The sequence below is a fragment of the Rissa tridactyla genome, chromosome 8 (genome assembly GCF_028500815.1).
Source record: "Rissa tridactyla isolate bRisTri1 chromosome 8, bRisTri1.patW.cur.20221130, whole genome shotgun sequence".
Classification (NCBI taxonomy): domain Eukaryota; kingdom Metazoa; phylum Chordata; class Aves; order Charadriiformes; family Laridae; genus Rissa; species Rissa tridactyla.
In genome coordinates, this window is record NC_071473.1 from 1013323 (window position 1) to 1025463 (window position 12141).

The window sequence follows — 12141 nt, forward strand, 5'->3', positions numbered from 1 at the left end:
TAGTTTCAGTTGAGGTGTAAGAGAAGAAAGTGTACCTTCCCCCCTGCCCTCCATCTCTATTTTTTTTTTTTTTTTTTTTTTTTTTTTAATTCCTGCAGCTAAATTGAAAGGCAGCTAAACTATCTCTGTGTATTCTTTCAGGACAGAATGGATAAAGTTTTCTGTTTAAAACCCAGTTCTGATGTACTTGGAGATTCCTAGTCTTAGCCAGCCCCTACAGCAGGTGTTCTCAGCCCCATGGACACGGCGAGGCGCTGGGCACGGTCACCGCTGGGGACCTGAGCGTGGCACTGCCATCGCCCCGCTGCTGGCGAAAGCGGAGTCACAGCTCACCTCTGCTCCTGCGCCTCCCACTGCTGCCCTTTGCTGGCCAGGGGATAGAAACCATTCCAAAACCAGTCATGGCGGGTGTCAAGAATGACGGATTGTAGAGAGGGAGGAAAGAAAACCTCCTGGAAAGTCCCTGTTTGCAAAGGGGAGGCAGTGGTACAGAGTCAGCCATCAGCGGCTGCTGCGGGGGTTCGCTCCAAACCCTCAGGCGAGGTGCGGGCGCCTCTGAGAGTGAAGGACAGCCGTGTAACACAGACACTGATACACTCTTCGGCACACAAAGTTGCTTTCCTTTTTTGTAGTTTTGCCTCAAGAGCAAGTCATTTTAATTTATCACTATAATCCTCCAAGCTAATATTTTATATTAAAAATGCTTGGCAGTTAATTTAAGAAAATTAGTCAAACAAGCATTACGTTGCTTTGTGTGGCTTATTTCGATACTTGTTCTGTAAGGGAGAAGTGGAGCACTTTTTATTAATAAAGAATCTGGGAATGCTTTAAAAGTTTGTTCATTTCAGTGTGTAAAGTGTATGTGAGTTTTCTCATCCTTATCTTACATAGATTCAAGGGCTGTGTATTTTATATATATGTGTAGGGATGGATCACTCCAAGTCTTGAACTAGGAACGCTTGAGGAAACCTAGAGAAGCCTTCAAAAGTATCAGAGAAACAATCTTTCGGTTACCAAGAACCGTGTGATTAACACTTTTCCTTTTGTTGAAAAATAACCTTTTAAAGCCGAGGGCATGCGGAACTGATGTTTTCTGCGTACTGTTGATTGTAAATTTTTTCATGACTTTGGTGGGAGAACAGTTAAGTCAGCCGTAGTCCTCCAAAAGACAGCTAACAGAACATCTTCCCAGTGTTGCTTTTTCTTACTCCTTTTATTACTCAGCAGAGAAGCACTTTGTAATGCATGTGCTTTTGCTCTTCGGTTGCTCTGCTTGGGTTGCAGTTGTACTGCACCGGAAGTTTTTCCGGGTTATTTTCAAGGAGTATCTGGAGATCTCAAGTACTTGCACTGTTGTTTCCATTATGAAGCATTTACTTTCACAGGTGCTGAACTTGAAGGAAAGCTAAGACAAAACAGTCCTAAGAACTTACTAAAGAACTTAATGGAAAAATATCATTGAGTATTAAGGAAGTAATTGAGTACCCTGGCAGAAATCTGACTCTTACATAATTTAGTAACTTCTTGTTAGCATAAAACTAATACTCTTACTTGTCGCAATGCAGGTCTGAAGAAGCAAACAAAGCTTTTTCCGCAGCTGTGCAGATGCACGACGTGCTAGTGAAAGCGTGGGCCATGTGGGGTGATTACCTGGAGAATATCTTTGTGAAAGAGCGTCAGCTCCACCTGGGTGTGTCCGCGATCACCTGCTACCTGCACGCGTGTCGGCATCAGAATGAGAGCAAGTCGAGGAAATACCTAGCAAAGGTAAGATCTCCGTCTGCACGAGAGGCTCGGAGCTCCACCCCTTCAGAACAGGCTGGGATAATGCGCAGGGCCCAAATTTGTGCAATTAGAGAAACACCAGTTTCTGATGGGAAGCTTTGATTTAGACTGAGAGCCTGCCTATGGTTGCTGTTGGGTCACTGCAAGCCACTCATCCTGGCTTTTTCTATTCCATTGGGAGATCTGGGGGTTTCCCCGGGTGGGAGGAAAGGGGCAAATCACAGCCAGCATGTCTGCTAGATAACGCGGTGAAGTATCTGCAGAAAGGCATCCTTGCTTTGGTCCTTTAAAAAGTAACGTGATTTGATGTCTGTTTATCATTACTATGGATAACGCATATTAACTTTTACCTCAGTATTGTGTTTTATTCCAAATAAGCCTTTTCTGTAAACTTACTCTAATTCAACAGAATTTTAGCCAAAGCTCTTTGTTTTATCTATTCCTCAGTTTGGGCATATTTACTTTAATCTCTCTCATGAAGAAAATCTAAAAAACGATAGCAGACTGTGAAAGGCTATTTTGAACATGAAACAAACACAGAAAATATTTTTCTAGATTAAAGGTGGCTTCCATAGCACCCTGAAGTTTATTATTCTCCTATTCTCCCTGTCTGGTTGCATAACTGTTAGTGATTTTTTTTTTTTTTTTTTTTTAGTCAGTGCTTCATATATTTGCATTTAAATTAAGTTGTAGAAAAAGTATTATTAGGAGTGGACAGTTAAAATCATTAAAAACACACAAAGAAATACTCAAGTTCTTTCATCAAAGTTAATTTATCCGAATAGCATATATTTTAGGTTCTGTAAACATGCCTCATTTTCCACCTACCCCCAACCCAAAACTCAACTTGTGGAATGCAGCCATGTTCATTGGCTTTTTTCTGTCCTGTTTTATAGCAAATAGTACACTTATAGTTATTTTTTACATCCTTTAAATATTGTTTCTAATGGAAAAAATGACATTGGGCAGGCATAACGAATGTAAGTTGTTATGTGTCCGAGGCACCTTTAACGCTTTCGAGGACTCCACTATTAATAAAATATCTGTGTTTTTTCGTACATCGTAATGATTGATGTGTCTTGAACTGAAGCCCTGAGATGTCCTCTTGACATTCTCGTTTAGGTTCTTTGGCTGCTGAGTTTCGATGATGACAAGAACACCTTGGCCGATGCCGTGGACAAGTACTGCATCGGCGTCCCGCCCATCCAGTGGCTGGCCTGGATTCCCCAGCTCCTGACGTGCCTGGTGGGCTCAGAGGGCAAACTCCTCCTCAACCTCATCAGCCAGGTACCCAAGATGCTCACTACTTCTTTATTGGCTGTAATCATTGTTCTCAAGATGAGAGACAAATATTTTCCCAAGCAAATTAAGAAAATGCCAAGCTTTAAAAATGCTATTGTTTGCAACCGTTGATGAGTTAAAAAATGCTAATTTCTGTCTATAAGTAGAATATTTTAAATTTCAAAGTGAATGTTACTTAATGAGATTAAATCCAGTGAAACTGTATGCCATATGTGCACGAGGCATTATAGCTTTCCCTCTGGAATTCTATTTATTACATTTTTGTGAACATTATAGAACACAATTAGAAATACATAGTTAAATGCTCATAATGTAGGAGTAGGAATAAAGAATTGTTAGCTTTAGTGACTAAAGGGCAAACTGTTTCATTAGTGCTTTGGTTTTTATTAGACTTGTTTTTAAAAAACAAGGTTCTGTCTGCTGCCATCAGAAATCTTTACCAGGGCTGTGTAAATTTTTGCTTGAAGTTTAGTAGGACAAATGATGAGAGGAATAAGGATAAGGTTTAGGAAGTTAGATAAGGAACTGACTTCCTGGATTTGTCCCTCTGAGCTGGCAGGTAGGAGTTCTGATTAATCTTGCTTTGGGATTTTAAGATTTTACTGCCTATTGCCGTCTGCTCTGAAGCAGAGTCCAAGAATAGAACTTACACCTGTATCTCAGTACAGAGATGGTTTAAGCACATTTGTAGACTAAGGGAGAATAAGCGGCATCTTTCTGTTAAGGTGTTTTTAGATACCGTTTTGTTATTGCTTAGTGCAAGCGGGGTTCAAACATCATGTTTTCAGAGCTGGAATCTGGAAGCAGTTTGGCGTGTGTTGGTCCAGGTTGACATAGAGCAGTAGTGAGCCCCGTTAACGCGCAGGTGAAAGGCCAAGCTCCCGCAGTAGCCTTCTAATTAGGTGATGCCTGAAGAGCGTCTGCAGGGAGTTAACCATTTCATCCACTCTGGGTTTCTCTTACTGAAGGAATCTTCAATTTGCTAGTTTTCCATAAGCTGTTATTTAAAACAAGGCTCTGATTATTAGTGAATTGCACTCATTTACGAAGAGAATCTGTACGTGTTGATCTGATCAAGTCAGTTTTCCTGAACTGGGAGCTGTATGTCCGTGTGTCTCCCAACAGGTGGGCAGAGTCTACCCCCAGGCTGTCTACTTCCCCATCAGGACCCTCTACCTCACCTTGAAGATAGAGCAACGGGAGCGCTACAAAAGCGGTGAGCTTGATAATCACCGAGCCCTTGGGCTCTTTCTAACTTAGTTATTCTTTTGAGTTTCACCTGATTTTACTGGGAAAACAGATTGTCTAGAAAACATACCAACTTATCAAGGCTAAGGAGAAAAACTCTTGCTAAACTTTGCTTGCATTCATTCGTTTCTGTGAAGTTAAATCTGCAGATGGCTTGAGCTGTCTTGAATTTTCCTGAATAAAGTATTCGCCAAGAAGTTTCATCTCCTTCATTCTTATGTCACCTTAATTATTGAAAATCAAATGTTTTTACTGGTTTTTTATCTTTAAATATTGGTGGAGAGGTAGAAAATTCTTGGATTTCAAATACAGAAGAGAATCATAGTTTTCTAAGATCTAGTCTAATTTTGACTGGAAGCATGAACCATGCGACATTCAGTTTCTTTGCAGATGAGTCAAACTTTGAAAAATAATTTAACAAAAGATGGGTTCATGTATCTCAAATGAGGTAAACTGCTTTCATTGAATAATCTGTATTTTGACTTCTCCATAATAACTTCTTATGGTTAATTTTCAAATAAAACGAGCATCTAGGTTTACGCAAAATAAAATCAGTTTTGGCTTTGAGGAAATGTTTGGGAGGTGGGGAGAACATTAAGCAACTTGCACAATAGCTTTTATTCCAAGAACAAATCCTATTTAGAATTGTTATGTCAAGTGATTCCACAGAATTTAGTAGTTCTTTTGTCCATATAATTTCCTGGAAATCCCAGGAGAGCTACTTGGAAAACTCTCCCTTCTGTTCTGTATTCTGTGTTACAAAGTGCATTGTTTGTTTAATTGCCCTTTCCACTTGGGAATTGGTTCACTAAATTTATGCATCAAACTTTGAAGGGCACTAATTAAATAATGCCTTATTTTTCTTTGGGTGCTCCTTTGGATGAGGAGGAGGTGCCCACGTACCATAATACTTCACTACGTCCATATCCAGCGACAGAGGTTCCCCTGCCAAATTCTTGATAATGCCACATGACAGTCAGTGATAACCAATAAAGTATTTTCCTAGTGGTTGTGCCACAAACTACCGCTCTGTCGGTGGGTCATGGGAAGCAGGTGGGGGTCATCTGCTAGAGCAAATCTCTGCTCATTCGCTCTCTGGTGCAGCTGTGACGCAGGAGATGAGTTGTGCCAGAAGACACCCTCTGCGGCAGTGTCTGTGCTGGCGGCACCAGCATGTTTATTCTTCAGTTGTGTGTGAGAGATCGCCCCAAAAGGGAAGGCAGCAAAACCCCCATAATTTAAACAATCTGATCCCGTATGAAACAATGTCAGTTACTTCAAGAGCATGGGTCGGTAGCGTGAAAGCCAAGGCTACGCCCCCTGGGTGTTTTTGAAGAGTGTTTATATTGCTCTAACCTTGGGAAGTCTGTACCACTGAACAGCACTTGGAGCAGAGCTTTCTTTCTAAAAAACAAGTTTTTTCAAATTTTCTGAAATTCAGTAGGTAATATATGATTAATACTTAATGTAAACCTAAAGCAAATTCTTGGAACTATTTATTTTATTTCATGCAGGCACGTATCAAAGTTATGAAAGGTAACTTTAATTTTTCTAAATTTTCCACTTTCCAGATTCTGGGCAGCAGCAGCCAAGTTCAGTTGGAAATCAGTCGCACTCTGCCTCAGATCCGGGGCCAATCAGAGCCACTGCGCCGATGTGGCGATGCAGCAGGATTATGCACATGCAGCGAGAATTGCATCCAACACTGCTGTCGTCTCTGGAAGGCATTGTAGATCAGATGGTCTGGTTCAGAGAGAATTGGCACGAAGAGGTATTTGGCTTTAGTACACCTTCAGATGTATGGATCATCTAAGGAAAAGTTAACTGCAAAATATTTATCTAGAATTATTTTTGAACGTTGAAACGTAACTGTTTGTTTTGATTGGTAAACTGTTGTATTTGTGGAACTGATTGTTCTGATTGGAGTTTCAAGGAGCTTGGTTCTTTGTGGAAGCAGTACAGAGGTTTCCCAAAACTATTAATTTGATGAACGCCTCTAGGATTTAAGCTGTTGCTTGTACTAACTGAAAATTTATATTCTTAGAGCATGTTTCACAGATACCACTTTCCTTCTTGATCTGGTGGTGTGTGACAGGTGGCGATTATCGTCCAAAGCTTGAATTATAACAGCGAGCAGATGGACACGCCACTCCGCTTCGATTACTCGCCTCGCAAAGTGTCAGGCTGTTCTGTGCTGCCTACCTAGCACGGTGTTTGTTTGAAGAAGGATTCCTCCTATCGCATCATTTTCTAATGTATCACAAAATACGAAATGTAAAACCTGGCTGCTGTTGAAGGCGCAGGGTGTGCTTTGTGGTGCAGCACTAGCAGGGATCAGTGCCGCCGTTCCGATTGACCCTCTGATGCAATCTAAAAATACAGTTTTAAATAAACATTTCTGAGAGGATAACGTTACTATATAAAATGCACTGTGGGAATAAATACGTGGTGTTAAATCAGGCGTCCTAATCTTCCTGACTGTTTTGTCTTTTTTTTGTGTGTCAATCCTTAGGTTCTCAGACAACTGCAGCAGGGCTTGGCGAAGTGCTATTCAGTCGCCTTTGAGAAAAGTGGAGCCGTTTCAGATGCCAAAATCACTCCTCATACCCTAAATTTTGTCAAGAAGTTAGTCAGCACTTTTGGAGTAGGTCTGGAGAACGTCTCTAACGTGTCCACCATGTTTTCTAGCGCTGCCTCAGAGTCACTAGCTAGGAGAGCGCAGGCCACAGCTCAAGATCCTGTGTTCCAGAAGTTAAAAGGGCAATTTACAACAGGTATATGTTTAAAAATGTTTTTTTAAATGTTACTTTTAATGTCTAGAGAAATCCCCCCCCAAGTTCAACTATAAAGGCATTCGGTGTTTTTATTCTTCTTCCAATATCTTTCCTGAGGGAAAACATAGAAAACAGCACCTTTCTGTCATTCAACAAACCTGAAATAGTTTGTCTGTTCCAGTCTTCTGTGGAGTAATAAAGATAATTCAGGTGAAAAACAGACCTCAACAAAGAGAATGAGTATATTGTTGGATTTTTATTACCTACAGCTGTGGTCAAAGCACATATGTGTCTAAAGATGAATTAGATTACTTCACTGTGAGATTTTTGCAATTTCCATAGGACTGCCTGCTATAGCTGAGGGACAATAATGATCTCTACTCTGTGGTGATGCCAGAATTTAATGAAATTTTCACCCCAGAACTCCAAACTGACAATATCGTGTGAAGTCTTTCAAAACAGCCTACTCCTGATGAAGAAGATTACTTTAGTGTTTTGGTTTACTAGATTATAAAAATCCTATTACACAAATTTACATCGTTAGGTAAATTGAATCAATAACTTTAATCAGATCTAATAAAAAAGATACTTAAGGGAAGTAGCTTTTTTGCTTCATTCGTTTTCTCTGTATCAGTGGGGTTACATCTTTGAGTATCTGATGTTGATTTAAGATTCTAAGAGAAGCTTGCGCCCAGTGGCGTGTGGTTTTGATACGCGTGGAGAAGCGGTAGGGCCACGCAGCTGCGTGTGACAGAAGGCGACATGGGTTTGTGTCGGTGGTGTGGGTTGCCAAGATTTTGAGTTCTGCATAAATTCCAATCTGAACATCGGCTGTTCCTTAAAGATAACTGTAGAGTTAGATGAAAATGAACAGTTAAATATAGGTGGGGTTTTTTTGAACAGAATTCAAATTTATTAGTTGTTCAAAACTGGAAAGATAGAATTTTTGCGAAGACCTGGGTTTTCATCTTTTTCTGAATCTACTTTTCTCTTTACCCTACTGGGACTCTGACTTAGATGATTCTGGCATGAGTTAAACTCTATCATCTTCGCTTTTATAATGATTTAAAAACCACCCCCTTCCCGCATCAAACTCGTTCCTCTGCAAAAGTGAATCTTGCATTGAAAAGTTACTCTTTTTAGAATTCTAAGTTACATAAAGTTGCCTTAACTTAAAATTATTTGAGGTCAACACAGCTACTGAGCATTCACAGAGTTCAGCAGGTAGACTTGCGGTGCTTTTTCAGGCATTTTACTGATAATGTTGTGAGAGTAAGTGAAGTGATGGGAATCTGGCGAGCGTAGCTCAGTTGTAGATACCACCCGTACATCGCGCGCCCGCTGTGTAGGGCAGGATGTCCTCTTTGAGGCACAACAGTTACATGACAGCAGATAATGAAAGTCCTGAACCATAGGATTAACTTTTTAATGGATGAAGTGTCCTAGGAAGGGTAATGGAAGTAGAAACACTTTGTGTGTCTTTGACGTAACCTTACAGGGGGAAAAAATACATTTAATACAACTTTAGACTTGTTTTTAATTTTTAATAATGGTTTATATGTCTTTACATTACAACAGTAGCATAGTCGCTTTTTTATTGCTCTGAGTGTTGTTGACGTGGTCTGTCATTGTACCTCTTACCTTCTTTCCTTTGAGCGCCAGAGAGATGTGGAGTTTCCGAAAGTGTAAAGGAAAACTAAATACAACACCAGGCTCAAGTCTGCAGAATCTAAACTGATGTTTCAGCACATTTCTAGAGAAACAATTAACAAAGTTTAATTACAATTCAACTACAGTTTTTAGTTAACATGAAAAATGGAGAGGATTTTCAGCTCTTACATGCTGTTGTGGACTTTTTGCATGTCTTTATGATAGATAGATGGCATTTAAGGTTTTCAGGTTTGCTTTCTAATCATAGCATTTATAAACAATTATATGGAACGACATATTAAATAAAGACCACCAACATAGGCCTGGACGTAAAAATCATGTAAAGTCATAAAATTCAAAGTTCTTCTTACTAAACTTTGGTTTAATAGTCAGTAATTACTTTCTGTATTTTTTTGTTGAAGTGTTCATGTTTTATTTTTAAGTATGATTCAACATGAATGTCTACAGGATTAAAATAAGTAGTTTGCTTAGAAATAGAATTGTTTTTAATCTAATAAATTTAGTGTTTTAATTTACAAATGAAGTGTGGGAAAGCAGAAGAAATTAAATGGGTTGATATACTTAGGCATTTTTGCAGAAAATGAAATTATTAATTTTGCAATAATACTAAAATGTATATAAGTAAATGAATATGATTATAATTACTGTACTAAAGATAGCAAAGGCTGTTTTAACATATGAAAACCATTTGTAACTCATGCCTACCGTGTCCTTTTGTCACACTGGAAGGTTCGTGTTTGTTTGGTTTTCTGGTTGCCGGTAGCAGTGATGGGCAGATAATGGCAGAGGTTGCCTTCCATTTCAGCAGTATCCAAGCTGAGGAGCTGTTTTCCTCAGTCGTTTCCAGAGTAATGCTGACGGCTGTGGTTTATAGACACTTTCAGCTATGTTTGGTTGCATCGTCTCTTCCGCCAGCACCTGAGTTGCGTCTCGATTCCTGTTTGGAGCCGTTGGGGGCTCTCACCATTTCTTACATTCTAAATACTTTGTCTGCAGCCATCTGGTCTGCTGGAGCTTTGATAGGTCATCTTTTTCCATCCTAATATTACGTATTTTAAAACTAAATTTTTCTTTGAATTTTTTTCCCCTGGAACTTCAAATGCATAGTCGTTTGACCATCTGTTCTTTGTTCCTTCTCTCCTTTTCTGCTAAACCTTTGACATCAAAGAAGAGGCAAAAGCTGAGAGATGCTCCCTTTGAGAGCTCTTGCAGCAGCGAAAGGAGGAGAAAAACTGCCTCGATTGTTCTTTTGTGGGCAGATGAAAGTTTGGATCCTGCTTCTTTCCGTAGCCATCTCTCCACTGAAGCTGAATACGAATGGAAAATTCCAAAATATACTCTTAATGGGCAAGATAATTTTCTTGAGAGTTTTGGCACCCAGCAGAATGAATTCTGTGCTGCGAATGGAAACTCTGGAATCAGAAAGAAGCTTCTTGAAGTCCTAGTGTTTCTCTGAAGTGTGGGGAGAGGGCAGGGGGAAGGGCTCTGTTATTAATTTTTAGCTTTTTTAAGGATGTTTTTTCTTTTTTCAAGAGTGAGCCATAACATCACTTGGGTAGCTCGCTCTTTGCTTCCATTCACAGTTTTAGGTAGCAGGATGTTGTCCAGAAAATCCAGATCAAGAGACCTTGGGCTGGTCTTTGCAGTCGTGGTTTTCTGGAGCTGAGTGATAAACTCTTAAGTCCTGCTTCATATTTCTGCTTACCTGCCACCGAGATCCGTCATGTTTGTTGGTGCTTTCCAAAAGTTCTTGTGAGATTAAACAGAACCTTTGGGAAAGTGTGGAGTATATAAATGTCTGAATAATCACTTCAAAAGCAAGACAGCTCTTCTGTCTTGGCGAATGCTTGGGCCTTCTTCAGCATCAGATGCAGAGAGAATGTGAAGTGATCCTGAGCTTCCACCTCCTGAGCAGTGTCTGATGTGATGGTGTCCTGGCTTCTCTGTTGCAGGTCCCTGGGTCATGAACGTTAACTGTGATCAGGCTTGGTCTGGCGTCAGAATAGTCTTCGAAGTCCTGCAGATGAACTGTTGCTTGCTCTAAAAGCATTAATCGCCTGTTGATCAGAACTGTTTTCTGCCAGTCTCGCAGGAAGGATTTTTTCAGGTGTTAAGTCTTAGTTTGGAGGTGTTTTCTATGTTTTTTAGTGCTATGGTAGCGTTCTGTAGGTCAGGGTTTTGGTTGGTACTCTAATTTGCGAACTCAAGTGTATTCTCTTGTGTTGCTCCCTGAGAAGTGATGGTAGAGCCCGCTCTCCAAAAGGATGAAGCTGTATCTAGTTGCGTGAAGGACCGTCAGGATGGTTTGGGTCTGTCTCATTGGCAGGAACATTGTGCCCCCAGGTTGTCCCTTCACCCAGAGTGGCAAGAACTCTTTGGTAATGCTGGGTTGGATGGAGTCAGGTAGCAATTTTTGAAGCATTCAGGACTCTGAATGAACACGTTTGTTGGAAATACATATAGCACGCTGTAAGAGCGTCAGCAACATTGAGGACAGAGAGCAAGCTGCTTCAGTTCCAGTCTGTATCGTGGTCCTCTGTCAGTATCTCCACTGAAGGTGCGGAGGTAAACTTGCTATTCTCTTTAGGAAAAGGCGGTGGTAGTACCAACGTATTTTAGACCAGCATGTGTTAGCTTGAGAAAGATCTTCAGTAGCAAGTACTCAGAAAGTGGATTTGTTTGAAACAAAAATACTATTTACATAGATTGAGATGTCTGGAAAGCAGAGAGACTTTGTACACGAGTAATGTCTGGTCTTGTATTTCCTGTTCCAGCTGCAGTGATTTTTCTTCTCAGGTGGGCTCTCTGTGTCAGGAGTGAAACGACTCATTGAACTCTCTGCTTTCCCATCTGCCACTGGGAAACAAAACAGCAAAAATCTTAAAATAGGCATTTCGACAAACTACAGCTAGTCCTGTGGTGAACTGAAGGACTTTTTTAATAAGGACTATATATTGATGCATATTTTTACTACTCGGGTGATTCACGTTAGCACAAAAACTAGTTGCAATTCGGGGATACTTTCCTGCACTTCAGAGATTCAGGAGATAAATGATTCAATAATTTTGTCACTTTGATGAAATGATTTACTCCCACTGCTCACTAGAGGGTAGGCTTGGGACTGGAATCAGTGTTTTACTCCGATACCGCAATAGATGTGCTGCCCAGACCAGGTGAGAAAGAAAAGGGAATATTACAGAGTTATGCTAATTTCTAACATCCATAAATATGAAACTGTATTTTTCACTATAGACTCTTTTTTATAGAGGCGGAAAGGGTTTTGTATGTGCTGGTTTTTGCTCTGTTTTGGGCTAATAGACTAAAGACTTTGAGCAAATGCTGTTAGATAGCAGTATGTTGT

The 12141-nt window shown here is 40.2% G+C and overlaps 1 protein-coding gene across 4 annotated transcripts in view; it reads left to right on the forward strand.

Moving 5' to 3' along the window:
• Nucleotides 1–12141, forward strand: part of TRRAP (transformation/transcription domain associated protein) — a 94457-nt gene that overhangs the window by 70270 nt on the left and 12046 nt on the right. For all 4 annotated transcript variants that reach the window (XM_054211436.1, XM_054211438.1, XM_054211437.1 and 1 more), the window contains exons 62-66: nucleotides 1566–1767; nucleotides 2908–3072; nucleotides 4213–4303; nucleotides 5907–6106; nucleotides 6848–7109. In XM_054211436.1, the coding sequence (XP_054067411.1) occupies nucleotides 1566–1767; nucleotides 2908–3072; nucleotides 4213–4303; nucleotides 5907–6106; nucleotides 6848–7109 (920 nt within the window). The remainder of the gene's footprint in view (nucleotides 1–1565; nucleotides 1768–2907; nucleotides 3073–4212; nucleotides 4304–5906; nucleotides 6107–6847; nucleotides 7110–12141) is intronic.